The 16,308-nt window shown below is 38.6% G+C and overlaps 1 protein-coding gene across 5 annotated transcripts in view; it reads left to right on the top strand.

The window, feature by feature from the left end:
* ergic1 (endoplasmic reticulum-golgi intermediate compartment 1) overlaps positions 1 to 16,308 on the top strand; it is a 76,840-nt gene that overhangs the window by 44,753 nt on the left and 15,779 nt on the right. For all 5 annotated transcript variants that reach the window (XM_052013846.1, XM_052013851.1, XM_052013848.1 and 2 more), the window contains 6 exons: positions 307 to 401; positions 4,466 to 4,590; positions 9,196 to 9,300; positions 11,803 to 11,863; positions 14,927 to 15,027; positions 15,725 to 15,847. In XM_052013846.1, the coding sequence (XP_051869806.1) occupies positions 307 to 401; positions 4,466 to 4,590; positions 9,196 to 9,300; positions 11,803 to 11,863; positions 14,927 to 15,027; positions 15,725 to 15,847 (610 nt within the window). The remainder of the gene's footprint in view (positions 1 to 306; positions 402 to 4,465; positions 4,591 to 9,195; positions 9,301 to 11,802; positions 11,864 to 14,926; positions 15,028 to 15,724; positions 15,848 to 16,308) is intronic.

Raw genomic sequence — 16,308 nt, 5'->3', positions numbered from 1 at the left:
GCAAGAAAATAATGTTATCACAGAATACCTATATGAAGACTGGACTGACCTGGTTGTGTTGGAATAACCCGATCATATAATGATGGACTTTCATACGCTCAGGTTGAAAGTCAGAGCTGAAATAGATTTGTATTAATTTGCTACTCCGCAGTGAGATGGCATCCAGATGAGTAAGCTAGTCTGTGACGCGCTAGGATTAGCTGAGGAAAAGCTGTGTTTCTATCTTTGGCGATGTCTATTAGAACGCTTAATTTTTTCACATCATTAAATGTCCTTGGAAAATGAGCAGTTACTATTTTGTTGCAGAGTGAATGAATTGTACGTCGATGATCCTGACAAAGATAGCGGAGGAAAAATTGAAGTAAATCTAAATATCAGCTTACCTAACCTTTCATGTGATGGTGAGTTAATGTAACCATATGAAAAATAATGGGAAGGAATAAAAAAAGGCAATTTCACCCGTCTAGCTCATCCTTGTTTTTAAAGCCCTTGATGTTTCATTTTTCTCCCTCACAGTTGTTTTCAAATGTGCATCATTGCTGCTTGTTGGATGAGGAAACTCATCCTAATGTTTTTCTGAGTGTTTAAATTAAAACTGCTTTTACAGCTGTGGATTACAAACAGTTATTTTATTAAACTACAGTATAACTACTATAATCCGGCACCCTCTAGACTTTAATGGTGCCGGACTAGGTTTTTTTGGACAATTGGATATCTCTCCTATTACCACCCTGTTTTTAATATGTTACACAGCGGTACCATAATAAACTTTCTAATGAAGCCAATGATTATGAAAGGAGCTTGGGAAATGGGGCTGTGGTGAATGTATAGGGAGTATTGGAACAGGGCCCTGGTGAATTTAAAGAGAGAGTGTGGGATTGGGGCCATGATGAGTTTAAAGCAAGTGTGGGAAATGGGACCCCAGTGAGTTTAAAGGGAGCATGGGAAGAGAATGAGTTTAATAGGAATTTGGGAAACATGGCCTAGGTGAATTTATAGGGAAGGTGTGAAACAGGGTTCTGCTGAGTTTAAAGGCAGCATAGAAAATGAGGCCCATTGAACTTATAAGGAGTGTGGGAGATGGGGCCTCAGTGCATTTAATGGGAGCATAGGAAATGGGGAGTATAGCAAATGTGAGAAATGGGGCCCCAATGGGTTTAAAGGGAGCATGGAAAACACAACCCAGTGAGCCAGGTGTTAATCCATTGGAATTTCTGATCAAATTTTTACTGTACACTAAACATGAAATCATTCCCTTTTTTAAGTTGCATCTTCGTTTAGCTTCCTAAACTGATGAACCTAGATGATTGGTTTAGGAAACTGATTAGCCAAATAAAACATTTTTACATTTAGCCCATGAATTTCCTTTCTATAACTTAAACATTAAAAGTTTATTCATGAGTTCACCTTCTGCCGCTCTGCTTAGCTATAGGAATGACAGTTGCTGGTTTATCCACTGATGGCCTCATCCCTTGTGAACAAATTTTAAAAAAAATACAGCCCAATCAAGTTGTTCCTGTATTTCTTCTCTGTCAAAATTATCTTGTAATGCCACCTCATTTGCAAATGTGAGAAAGGAACTTGGGTTCAGAAGCAATTGTGGTTTTTTGATGGTTTGGTACAATATTTTACACTTTTCTGTTTTCAGGATGGTTTGAAGGGGGGGGTGGATGAAAGAATATGGCTCAGTGACTGTAATAAAAGGAATGTAAATACAGTTAAGAAACAAGTATATCAGTCATCATTGTTAGCTGGGGAGTTCCATTATCACTGTGGCATAAAGCAAATGTCAATTGTATTTAATATATTCCATTGTTTGCTTAAAGTCTCTGTGGCCATTTCAAGATGCAATTATTGAAAGTCATGAAGGCAATTTCATGATACTGGCAGTCCACCAAAGATATAAAATAATTCAAAATTTGGAAGTAGATTGGTATTGGTATTAAGGGTTACAAACATTCATACAACATTGGGAAGTAATCATCGGTGTTCAGGTTGCCTTCAGAAATTTTTGAAACCAGTTCACCAAAAAGAAATTTCCTTGTCTATAGTTCATTGCAGTCCATTAGAAGGAAGAATTGCGTAATTCAAAATTTAGGATGTACTAACCTTGTATGACTAATTCCTTTTGTAGGTCATTGGGAAGAAATTTGTGTTTTGATTTTCATAGATAAGTTTGCAAAACACAGCTTAACCTGCTGCTTTCAAGCTAGTGACCTCATCATTGACCAGTATTTAGTATTTGAAATTTCAAAGCTTTGGAGGTGGTCAACAGACAATTGGCACATCACTGTTACGTGGTTGTTCATCTCATAGCAAATGATTTTTTTTTATCTTACCTCAGACAGCAAATCATCAAGTCATACAGCATGGAAACTGGCCATTTAACGGACTGAGTCTGCACTGACCATCCAGCGGCCATGCACACTAATCCTAATCCCATTGTATTTTCCCCTCATTCCAATCAATTTGTCCAGATTCTACCACTCACTCGCATGCTAGGGGCAATTTACAGTGGCCAATTAACTTAGTAGCCCACACAATTTTGGGATGTTGGATGGAACCAGAGCTTCTTATGAAACCCTCATGCTCTCAGAGGGAATGCACAAACTCAACACAGTCAGCAGCCAAGGTCAGGACTGAACCAGGTCATTGGACCTCTGTGGTAGCTGTGCCACTGTGTCGCCCCTCTGTTCCATGAGTCATGTTGTCCGTGTTTATTGGGTGGAATAGTGCTGGCTTTGACCACTGGTTCTGAAGAGAACTGCTAGCCCTCAGCCACTTCCATCTTGCATACGTCCTGCATGTTCAAGGCCCTAGTGTAGGTGCAGGATGAGCCAAGCACTAATGCAACTATCACTTCACACAACTGTTGGACACCATACCTGGGTCTTCCTGACTTGTTGATTAGGAGGATGAAGACAAGTTGATGTTCAATGTGTTTTTATATTAAATTGTTTTTTTCCTAAATGCTTTATTGGAGAATGTAAGATATCTTTATTAGTAGTCACATGTACATCGAAACACACAGTGAAATATTTAGAAATATTTTCTTTCCCACCCCCTCCCTAGCTTAGATAGGGCACAAGGCACTATTCCCAGATTTGACAGAAGACAAGGTTCTGTCCCCAGCCTTGCTTTCTGCCAGAGAGTACCATGGCTGTATGTTTGCTACTATCTATTTGTTAATGGGGCCTCGCTGTCCATCTGAGGGTGGAGTTGGCCTGTTCGGCTCTGTATCAAGCCCAGGTTTATATAGAACAGCAAAGCTGTAGGTGGCAGTCTGAATCCGGCTTGTTTTGGTGCCATTGTGCTGTGGGCTTGATGGTCTTTAATCCAGCCCGCCAGCTGCTGTCACCTCCACCACTTGGTTTTCCAGGCCCCTTGCAGCTCCATTTGATCTGAGCCTGGCTGTTGAGGCTGCGAGTGGTGACTAGTCCTCGGGCACAGATCTTGTGTCCCATCTATGGTTCTGATGGCAGTTTGCTGCTGTTAAAGGACTGAGCTATTTACAAAGACTCTGAGAGTGGAACCACAGAGTCATGAGTGATTGACGTAACTGTGGGAACGTACTAGGGGCGGTTGTGGGTGGCAGGCTAGATCATCCCTGATCTGACTCACCGGAATCACTTGGATTCAGGCTGCCACCCCAGATGTTGTCCTCCACAGGCTAGGAGGCATTTATAAATCTCTGATCTTTTGTCAAATTTAGAAAAATAAAAATAATTAAAAACTTACTTAGTAAAAGTTGAAATATATTTTAAAAAACGCAGCCTTTCTCCTAATCTCCAAGTCAGAAATCCCCTGACTCTGTTTCACCCTGGGTCTGGCTGGCAAAGGATTGCAGAGGTGGATTTCTCAGCCAGCACCTCTGGCTTTGTCATTGGACTCCTGGTGGACCAAGTACAGGATGTGTACACTCTGGTGAGGAGCTAAAGGCTGGCAGTCTCTCTTTATGCCAGCCATCCCTTGTATGAGGTTCAGAGGTTTGATGTGATGTGCATCCCATCTCTTATCGCTACACATTTGTGTTCTTCCCCTGAACTTGTTATTGGAGCTGGAAGTCAGATAAATGAGCATCTGACCTGAAGCTCCCTTCTATCTTGCGCACAAGAGTGGAAGTCAATTGAGCTGACCAACGAGGAGTATGTCACTGGCAGTTCCTATGATACCTTTTGTTCAGTAATTCGCAACTAAAACACTTGCGTTGTATAAACGGATAGGGAATTAACAATTTATTCCGAGCTGTCTCTTTGACTAATAGCAATTATTTTTCATCATGTACAATTTAATTCTTGGGTTTACAGAGCCATATTTCACAAATACTCCACATTGAATTGTTCCTTTAGTTATCAGAAGCTGACTTTAACCTCACTGTTTACTTGAAATTCTAAAGTTGTTTTGGAAGTATTGACATGTTCTTTTAAATCCTGTAGTAGTTTATTAATTTCAAAATCTTTCTCAGTTGTTGGACTGGACATCCAGGATGAAATGGGAAGACATGAAGTTGGTCATATTGATAACTCCATGAAATTGCCTCTAAATAATGGCCAAGGCTGCAGGTTTGAAGGACAATTTAGCATTAATAAGGTAAGTTCAAAGGAGCTCAGGGTCTTCAAAATATTTTGCAGAAGTCCATTCAAAAATGAAAGGTGAAATACAAAGTTAGTATGCAGGTAGAGCAAGTAGTTAGGCAGGCAAGTAGTATGTTCACCCTTAGTGCAAAAGTATGGAGTACAAAATTAGGTAAATCTTGCTACAACTGTGCAATGTCTCATGGAGATCACACCTGGAGTATGTGTACAGCTTTGGAAACCTTCTTCCTTGAGGAGTGAAGTACTTCAGTTGGATTGGGTTGATTCCTGGGATGAAGAGGTAATGTTATGATGAAAGTTTGTGCAAACTGGGTCCATTTTAGAAGAATGAGATGTGATCTTTTTGAAAAACAAGATTCTGAGGGAGCTTCACCAGGTAAATGCTGAGAGGATGTTTCCCTTTGTGGGGAACACCTGGAACTGAGGGACAACAAAATAACAGCCCATTTGAGATGGAGATGTGAAGGGATTTCCTTACCCAGCTGGTCGTGAATTTTTGGAATTCTCTATCACAGAGAGCTGTGGTGGAGGCAAAGCTGAGGTCAACAGATTTTTGATCCAGAGGGAAATCTAGTACTATAGTAAAGAGGCAAGAAAGTGGAGCTTAGCCTGAAATCAGATTATTATTGAATGGCAGAGTTGGCTCCAAGAGTGATGTGGCTTATTCCTATTCCTGTTTTTTGTGTACTTGTATGTTAAGAATTTTTATGATTATGACCTTATGATACAGCAAACCAAAACATTAGTTAAGCTTGTGACGTATCCTTTTGTGTACTAGAATTTGGTTCAGTGAAGTCTGTTGTGGTCACAGCACATGGGTAGACATTTCTCTTGCCTCCAGTTTTGCATCCAGATTCCAGCACAATGGGCCGATCCCATGTGAAAAGTATGAGAGCTTTAATCCATAATCCACTGGTTCAGGAATCTGTTGTCTTGAATCTGGTCCTGTGTACAAGATTGGCCATGCCCTGATATCACATCTATGCAGTTGTACTACTGCAATGTTTTTTTTTCAAACGTCACTTTTTCTTAGGCTTACTGGCACATAATGGAATCATAGAGAGATGCAGCATGGAAAGGGGCACTTTGGCTCACTGAGTCTGTGCCAACCATCAGCCACCCATTTACACTAATCTTGCATTTCATTTCATTTTTATACTCACATTCTCATCTACTCCCCCAGATTCTACCACTTAGCCTACAGGGGCAATTTACAGTTGCCAATTAACCCAGAAACCCCCATGTCTTTGGGATGTGGGTTTAAAAGATTCTTTTTAAAAAAAGTTCAGTGTACTAAAGAACTGACTAGTGTACATCAGTTAGATGAATAAATAGTTCATTTTAGTTTAAGTTGTTTTCATTGATCTCTAAGTTGTTACCCATAGAACACACTTCTTTAAATATGCTTGTTTTAGTTGATATATCCATCTTCAGTTGTATTAATAAAATTACCAGCTTACCGCACTTGAACATACCACGAATACTTTTTAATGGAATGATAAGCATATTTATGTTCTTTAACAGTTTAAGTTGTGGAAGATTTTCATTGTACATTCATGTTGGAGCATTTCAAATGTATTTTGATAATAATGTTGTGATGGGGCCCAAAGCAGGAACCCTCTCTAGCCCAAAGCATGAAGAGTCGATAAGTTTTAAAGAAAATTCTCTAAGACACATCCCAGTTGAAAGGAATAGTATGAGAATGGTTCAACTTGATGTTGAACTATTGGCATTAAGGGACGAACCAAAGCTTAAATGTAGGCAACACACAAAAAGCTGGAGGAACTCAGTGGGTCAGGCAGCGTCCATGGAAGGAAATAGACAGTCAATGTTTTTGATCAAGACACTTCATCAGGACTGGAAAGAAAGGGGTGGAGCAGGAGGTAATATAAGGTGGAGCAAGGGGGGTGATACCTTCCAGCTTCTTGCATCATTCCCACTCTCTCTGCCTCACCTGCCTATCACCCCACTCACCTGGATCTACCTGTCACCCGCCAGCTCTTGCTCCACCCTTTTCCCCTACCTTTTTATACTGGCTATCTTCCCTCTTTCTTTCCAGTGTACAGAGAACATAGAACATTACAGCACAGTACAGGCCCTTTAGCCCACAATGTTGTGTCGACATTTTATCCTGCTCTAAGATCTATCTAACCCTTCCCTCCCACATAGCCCTCCACATCTCTATCATTCATGTGTCTATCGACCTGTGTGGCAACCTTGAGGGAGCTATGGACGTGGACCCCAAGATCCCTCTGTTCTTCCACACTGCTAAGAGTGCTGCCATTAACTTTGTATTCTGCCTTCAAATTCGATCTCCTGAAATGTATTACTTCGCACTTATCCGGGTTGGACTCTATCTGCCACTTCTCAGCCCAGGTCTACATTCAATCAATATCCTGTTGTAATCTACAGCAACCTTCTACACTATCCACAACACCACCAACCTTTGTGTCAACAGCAAACTTACTAACCCACCTTTCCAAATCCTCATCCAAGTCAGTTATAAAATCACAAAGAGTGGGGGTCCCAGAATAGATCCCTGCAGAACACCACTGGTCACCAGCCTCCAGGCAGAATACGCTCCATCTACCACCACCCTCTGTCTTCTATGAGTGAGCCAATTCTGAATCCACACCGCCAAGTTTCTCTGGATCCCATGCCTTTTGACTTTCTGAATGAGCCTTCTATGTGGAACCTTATCAAACGCCTTAGTAAAATCCATGTACACCACATCCACTGCTCTACCTTTATCAATGTGCTTTGTCACATCCTCAAAGAATTCAATCAGGCTCGTGAGGCACAACCAGCATCTGCAGCCTCTATAAACATAGGCATAGAGATTACACCGGGTAAATTATTTTTGAATTGGTTGTTGGCTATGAAAGCAAGGCCAAAGAAGTTACTGAAAGACTTTAACATAATTGGATTTGTATGTTATGCTGCATTTGTAGAAATTAGTCGGAGGAAGAGCTAAGTCGACCAGCTTGTTCTTGTAGTCAGGAAAAAAAAACAAAATGCATAAAGGCTACATAAGTACAAAAGTTATCCACACGTGAAAGCAAAGTATGTTGTTAATGGAATGAGTAGCCTCCTCTGTGCTGTAAATTAATATGTTTCACCCATCCCTTCAGTTTATTGGATAATTTAACTGATTTATAAAATTTGTTTCTTTTTTGTTATAAAGTAGAAAATAATACTTATATAACCAAAATAAAAACAGTATTTTATTCTACAACAAAAGATCTGGACTAATTGTATCATTTCTTCAGAAGTATGACTTGTCATATAAAATATTGAGGTGAGGTATTTTTGCTCAATATGGTTACCAGTTTGACTCATCAATTATACTGTGACTCATTAATATCAGGGTTCCTGTACTTTGTTTTTAAAGGTCTCCCTTACAAATGCCATTCCAACTACTGGTGCTGCACAACATGTCTTTATTTCTTTAATCATTTCATTGTGACTTGTGTTTCATTTTGTAAAGGAAGTTGAGTCATGTGGCTATGAATCCTTTCTGTTGTCTTGACCTAGTCAAAGCATTATGTAAAGGCATTTAATTTTCAAATCACACTTAAATGGATTCTAAAATTGCAAATTATTAGGGAGAGGTAACTTCTGACCAACATTGTTTTGTAAAGTGCTTGAATAGGCAATGTTAGCCAGTATATGCAGATCTGGGATTGGGACAAAAGATAATGAAAAAATACAGTGCTTTGGTCAAACTATTACAAAGGCTCTACCTAAATCATTGGATGAACTTCAAAACAAATATTGCAGCCAAGTTGTGGTTAAGACAAACATAATTGTAGAAAATAATATTGACATTTTACTATATAGGATAATTTGCAGAATTTAGTAGGCCCATTCATTTCTGTGAGGGGGATTAATCTGTTTAAACAACGTAAGACTTACAATTATTGAAAACATTTTATGCCTTTTATTTATGGTGTTAACTTGTGGATTCTGCTGAGAACCAGCTGCTGAGTTCTGCCAGCTGTCAGCCATCACTCTTCAGTGAGGTTTGGAGTTCAGGGAGTAAATGGGCTGATGTCACTGGGTACTGATTGGGTGGGGGGAGTGTCATGTATTGCTCCCCCACCAAATGTAGGATGTTCCTTAATCATTGTTTCATCAGACATGATGCCTCTGGACCAATGACTTCAGGAGAGAAAGATGAGAAATATTAAAGTCTGGACTGGATTGCAAACATTGGCACAAATAAGTCAGACTGATTAATTCTCTCCATATGCTGAAACAAAGAATAACATCTAGCTGTCTCACTATAGAGGTCCTGATGTGTGAATATGATTCAGTTTGCTCCCATCTGGAGCCTAGAACACCATGACTGCCTCTTTGAGATGTTTCAGATGCCAGATTGGAATAAGTCATTGCCCCAAAGCCTTGAGATTTTGTGGGCAGTGGTCAGTGCTATTCCTTTGCCACTGACTAACTGTGAAATTCTAGTTAGTTACCTTATTTGAAATTTAATGTAACATTTTTCCTTCTATTAAGCACTCCCTATTTCACCAAAAATTGTTAAATTATGTGGAATTCTGGCATTATTATTTGTTTACATCGATATAAACTTATTTACTAGGTACCAGGCAATTTCCACGTATCCACGCACAGTGCTACAGCACAACCAGATAATCCAGATATGACTCATATAATTAACAAATTGACATTCGGAGAGATAATAGAGGTAAGTGCACTTCTTATATAACATGACTTATATGACATACCGTGAGGTCGTACAGAATCAGAAAATTTGTATCACAAGATGCCATTTGGCCCATCGTGCCCATGCCAGCTAGAAATCTCATGTTCCATTATGAAGTCAGTAGCCTTCCACATACACATTGAAGAAATTTTAAATGCCATGTGGTTTTCTTCCTCTGTTTTTTCCTGTAGTGTGAACCAGATTTCTGCCATCTTCTGGATGATGAAGAATTCATTTCTAAACTAACCTATCAGTTATTTTAAGTCTATGCCTCCTGGTTTTTGGTCCCTTTTGCTAAGAGAAATTGATCCTTCCTATTTACCTCGATTCCTCATAACTTTACACATCAATTAAGTCTCCTCTCAGCATCTTTTTCCAAAGAAAGAATCCCCAGCCAATCCAATCTTTCTTCATAAACAAAATAATGTAGTTCTGGTAACGTACTTGTAAATCTCCTGCACCCTCTTCAGTGCAATTACAGCATTCCTATAATGTAGTGAACAAAATTGTACATATTACTCGGTCCAACTAGTTTTGTATATTGTTCCAGCATTATCTCCCTAGTTTTATGTTTTGTGCCATCCCAATAGCAGGAAGGCATCCCTTATGCCTTTAAACCACTTTTTATTGGTCTATACTTTAAAGATCTGTGGACATACGTTTCAAGACCCTCTGTTCCTCCATACTTCTGTATTCTCCCTTTTATTGTGTATTCCCTTTCCTTGTTGCACCTTCTCAAACGCAAAGCCTTAAACTCTTCTCTATTGTATTTCGTTTACCAGATTCCTGCCTGACATTGATATCTTCCAACAGTCTAAAGTTTTCTTCCTTGCTTTTCACTGTGCAGCCAATTGTTCTGTCATCTGCAGACTTGTTCATTATGTCCCCTACATTCAAGTTTAAATAATTGGTATATATTGCAAATAGCAGAGGGCCAAGAATAGAGCCCAATGGGATTCCCTTCCTGTCACAAAAACACCTGTAAACCAATACTCTTTGCATCCTGCCATTGAGCAGATACTGGGTCTAATTTGCCATTAGTCTAGGATTTTTTTTTTACTTTTTTGACCAATATGCCATGAAGGACCTTGTCGAAAGCCTTGCTGAAATCCACGTGCAACATGTGCATTACCTTCATCCTTGTTCCCTGCTCAAAGCATTCAAATCAAGTTAATTGGACATAACGTTTCATTAACAAACTTGTGCTGGAGATTTAGTTTAATTCAGCATTGTGTTCAGAGCAGACATAGTGGGCCAAAGGGCCTGTTCCTGTGCTATACTGTTCTATGTTAAATGGCTTTTGTCAACCTGAGGGATTAGTCTTCGCCTCAGAATTGACTCCAATAATTTGCCCATCAGTGAATTTCACTAACTGGCCTGTAATTACTTGATTTATCCCTTGCATTTTTGGGAACGTTAGTAATCCTCCAGTCCTCTGGTACAAGTCCTGAAGCAAGGGAGGACTGGAAAATGATCAGACACTCTTCAATTTCATCCTTTGTTCTTTTAAAAGCCTGAGATATATACTTCATTTGAGCCTGGTGATTTATCTGCTTTCAAATATGCTAAGTCCCTAAATACTTGTTTATTCTATCCCATCTAATATTTGGCCTCTTTTTCCTTGTCTACAACATCTGCATCGTTTCTCTTTTTAATGAAAACAGGAGCAAAAAAAAATTCATTAAGAACCTTGCCCATATCTTCTGTCTCCATATATAGACCATCTTTTTGATTCATTAAATACTGCATTTTACCTTGATTGTGAGGTTGGAAGAGGATCATCTCGCCTTTCGTGATATGCAGAAAAGTCTCGAAGAAGCCTGAGTTGTGAGGGATGGATTGAAAAACTTGGGCATCTGTCTTGTAATGGGTGAAGGGAAGGAAAATTATGGAAGTCCTGGCTATACCAACTGGAACAGAAAATGTTAATTTGGGAACACCATTTGAAAATAACATAAACCTGTGGTACCAGAGTTAGAGAGAAAATGTATTGGGGAATGTGACTGGGAAGCACTTCTTTATTCCAAGAGGTATTGAGACTTGGAATAATCTTTCAGCACCCAAAAACCCAGTGCCTCTGAATCGAGAATAGTATATTGTGTTGATATGCTGATATGTTTCTTGAGGAAGAATAAGCCAAATGACCATGCTCACCTACAATTAAATTTTAAAATTTCACATAAATATTTTAAAATTAGATATTTTAATATGGTTTACTCCATAAATTGTGCCTGACCTGAGTATTTTCACTGTTTTCTGTTTAAATTTGACATTACCTATGTTATTGAAACATGGATGTGACCGTTACATATTGAAGAATCATAATAAGGGAGAAAAATGATACCAGGTCTGGTTTGTAGATTGGGAGGGATTAGCAACCATCTAATAGTAACATTTATATTCTGTTAAATATGATAAATTATCTTCTAAAGTTAATACATGTATGTATTAAAGTTCCCCTTGTTTTACTTTTATTTCCTTTAGGTTAAAAATGTTCAAGGTGCTTTTAATGCTCTAGGTGGAGCAAGTAAACTTGCTTCAAATCGTAAGTAGCCTGTATAAGTGCTTGAATCTTGCCTCTGCTTTAAATTGCATTAAAAGTAGCAAGGAACTTGTATTTAGAAATAATTGGGCTGTTACCTAGTTTCAAAATAATTTTCAACATCTATTATAAGGTTTAGTTAATCACAAAAACAATTATTTGCAGTTCCTTGTTGCACTAATTAATATAACATTTTCATGATTCATATGTGGAGGAAGTTGCTGCAAATTAGATTAATTATTTATCCATCCTGGACTAAAATGTACTTGGTTTTACTCATAAAAATAAATGAAGGTGTTCACATTCTCAGACAATTTCAAAGTTCTGCGGGTGCAGGAAGGTCGATCATTCATTAGATATAAAATCAAGTCATTAACAGAACAGAGATAGCATTTGTGTAATGTTTTAAATCAAGTGGTTAGAGTTGTTGTAATTTTCACATAATGTTATCAAAGATGTGGTACTTAACAAGAAAGGATATGGTAACATGGAAATTAAGTTACTGGACTAGCATCCAGGGACTTGGAATATTGCTCTGGAGGCACAGGTTCAATTCCACCTTGATGGCTTAGGAATTTATTTAAATAAATTTGAAATATAAAAAAAATCCTAGTATCAATAAAGGTAACCATGAAGTAATTAGATAGTAGTGTTTTTTTCCTTTCCAAAAACTTGTTCTGAAAGGTTCTTGATCCCCAAGTAATGTTGACGTCTTAACCGTCATTGAGATAATTTAAGGATATAATAGGACTTTTTATTTTCTCCTTTCACAATTCCTTCTTTTTCCTTTCTCTCCTCTTCTCCTGCCCCAAGACCCCATGACTTGCATGTACCCATTGCCCACTGCATGAAAGAATTGTGCATGAGCCACAGACTCCTGTGTGACCCGAACAGCAAAGGACACATAAGATGACAACAGGAAGAAACAGAATACCAGATTTTTCCCTGGTGTGAGCTGTTCGGCTTCCTGAAGGTAGCACGTCCTACCCAAACCCTGTGCCACTTTAACCCAGCAATAGGTTTGTATAAATTAGGTTTTCTGATTTAATAACATTGAATTCAGCAATTTCAGATAAGCCACCATTCCAGCCTTGTATTTCACATTTCCACCCTTTTCCTCTCTTGCAATTTCACATTTCCTTTGTTTCCAATGTATCTTTTGTTATTCACTGCCTTTCCTGCCTTCCTACAGCCAGCAGCTCCGCGAGTGGCATTCAGTCTCTTCTGGTCTCCACACTGTCACGTACTTTCCTGTGCACTCCATCACCCCCGTTCCCTCCTCCTCTGCAACTTACTACTTGCTTTATTTCTAATTTTTCCCAGTTCTGATCAATGGTCATTCGCCTGAAATATTAATTCTGTTTCTCTTTCCATGGATGCTGCCTGTCTTTGAATCCATAAGTACAGGATGATGTGTGAGTCATCACAGTAAAAATTCTTACTTACAAGCTGCCTCTCACCACTGCTAGCTTCTGTTTGTAGGCTGACAACACTCACCATTTCTCACCACCATCTCCCTTAACCCCTTCCACTATCTCTAAGTTGCCAGACTGCTTACTTAACAGTTAACGCTTAATGACTAGAAATTTCCTCCAACTAAATGTTGTGAAGATTGAAGCTATTGGCTTTGGTCCCTGCTATAAACTCCATTCCCTAGTCACTGTCTGTCTCCTTAGCAACTGATCTGGAGTGTTTACAGCATTGATATTGTGACCCAGAGTTGAATAAGGGGCTAATCCACCTCTGTTATGTTACATTGCCTAATGCCATCCCTGCCCTTCTCATCTGCATAAACCCTTGCTCATCCTTTGTCATTTCAAGTATTGACTACTCACATGCACTCTTGGATGACCTCCCTTTTTTTTAATCCTCCATAAACACGAGGCTGTTCAAAGATCTGGTACATTGTTTATGGAGTCAGAACCTGTAGAAACCATCATTTGTGTGTTCAGTCACCAACAATGGCTGTGTTATGAAGTGGGTCATTTTTAATCTTTTCAAGCTTGTTTTCATGTTGCCTCTTTTCTCCCTCCGTATCACTGTAATCACATGTGGTCCTACAGACCGTTTTGGTATCTGCACTTTTCTAATTCTGGCCTCTTGGCCACTCTTGATTATTTTTTTTAATTACTTCATTATTGGTGGCCAGGCCTTCATTGGCCAAGGTTCAGTGTTCTGGAATTTTATTACTAACCTTTGAACCTTTACCTGCCTTTATCCTTCAAGGCAGACCTTAAACTATACCTCACTGCCGTAGTACCATCTGATGTGGATCATTGTCATGTTTTGTTTCACAATGCATCTGTAAATTGCCTTGTGATTTTTAACTGTGTTGAAAGTTGTTATATCAGTGTGAATTATTATTGTTCCCACTGGCTGGTTAATGTGTCACTGGGAATATAGTCTGTTTGAGATCAAAAGTCACCAAGTGTACTTGCTGCCATGCACTGTCCCCAGTCAATGCATTACCACATGCAGCTTTTGAATGGTATTGTGCTACCTAGCAGTTGGATACTGAAGTTTAAATCCTGTTTTTATTAAATTTACCATGCCGAATGCTGTCCTAATTGTGTCAGCGGTGATTCTGATAACATGTTTATTACTAATAATTTTAGAATTGGAAGCTGAATTGCCTTATTTGAAACAACATGACTCATTAGGATATTACTCATGCGTAACTTGAAATGATGCTAACTATTTGGGTGGGGCAGCTCTATAGAGGTGAAATAGTGCTTACAATTATGTACTTGGCTAATTTACAATCTTTCCCATAAGTCCTTGTTGTACCGTCAGCTTGGTAATGATGGTATTTTACTTGAAGACGTGTTCCTTGATTTCTGGATAATTACGTTATTTTTTAATGTTTAATTTTTAAAAAATATAGTGGTAGAGCACAGGGTTCACAATTTAATTCATGCCAAGAAGCAGCTGTTGAGTTAGTTGATCATTTTGAACCATGTTTAACCAAGAGATAATGTAGGGAGAGAAAATACTATAATACTGAGATAATTCCAAATGGGGGAAAGAAAATCTTCCAGTGATATATCTGTGTCTCTTTTCAAACAGCTCTTGCATCACATGACTATGTATTGAAGATAGTCCCGACTGTTTATGAAGATTTAAAGGAAAAGCAGCGTTTTTCCTATCAGTATACTGTGGCACAAAAGGTATAGTGGCAGCATTTTTGTTCTAAAACTTTATGACAGATCATGCTCCCATTCAACATTAATCATCATGAATGCAGAATAAATAATGTCTACAATAAAAGGGCAAATAATAAACTGCCTTGCCTTTAAATTGTTCAGTACTCCAGGTTCTTTTTCCTGAAATTACTAAAATCCATTCTCTATGTAACTCGTCTATCTGTAATGCAAAGTGAGATTTATTTACTTGTGGGTTGAATCACTCTGCTTTGGGATTGACAGACAATGAGGTTTACATTCCAGTGAGCAATACCAAGGGAGCACTGTGTTGCCAGATGTGACATCCTTTGAGACATTAAGGCAATAAATTTTAACTTGGGTTTAAAGGTTTGTGTTAATATTAAAGATTCTGCTGCAGTAGTGAATCCTCTTGACCAACATTCCTCCCTAAACCAAGGCTACCAAACGTGGAGCAACTTGCATGTTAATTACATTTGCCTCAGAGCTAGAAAAATGATTTAAAGCCATTTACTGTACATGAAGCAGCTTTTGAGATCTTGGAGAGAAATGAAGTATAATTGTGTGAATGCAAGCTTATTCCTCCTCCTGTGCAGCAGGGATTGAAATAAGTAGGAGAACATGTTTCATGAAAGTATGATTGGAATCAGTTTCAATAACCTTTTTCAAAATTCAGTTAACGTTCAACATTTTTGTATTTCAGGAATATGTCGCATACAGCCACACAGGGCGCATTATCCCTGCTATCTGGTTCCGATATGACCTCAGCCCAATCACTGTAAAATATGTTGAACGGAAACAACCATTATACAGGTTTATTACAACAGTAAGTAAACACTTGTTAATCATGGTGATATGAATTTATTCCATTGAGCCTATTCTGCACAGTACACTGCACAGTTTTCCAATGACCTTACCAATCGGGAATAATCAAATAATTGCAATTTTCCACATAAAGCAACATATTTGTAATTCTTTTTCAAATCATAAGTTCTAGCCAGTTGTTATGTGAAATGGTTATTAATAACCTTTTGTGGTTTTTGAGGTGCAACTTTTAGGGATTTTGAGACCGGGGATTTCCTATGACTTGGCGTTCATGATATGGCTGGTCTCCTGACTCGGTAGATTGCCCGAGAGATTCCCTTTAAAATGAAAATAAACTGAATTACTATTAAAAAGCACCCTGAAACAGTGTCGTTAGGTCAAAAACCTTAAAAATTCAGGAACTTGACATCATTTAACGAAAGTTGAGGCCTAGTGCAGTAGTATTTTCATCTGCTTTTTATC

This window comes from Pristis pectinata, chromosome 4 (assembly GCF_009764475.1).
Source record: "Pristis pectinata isolate sPriPec2 chromosome 4, sPriPec2.1.pri, whole genome shotgun sequence".
NCBI lineage: Eukaryota > Metazoa > Chordata > Chondrichthyes > Rhinopristiformes > Pristidae > Pristis > Pristis pectinata.
Note: the sequence above shows the minus strand (reverse complement) of the source record. Positions and strands in the feature narration are given on the sequence as shown.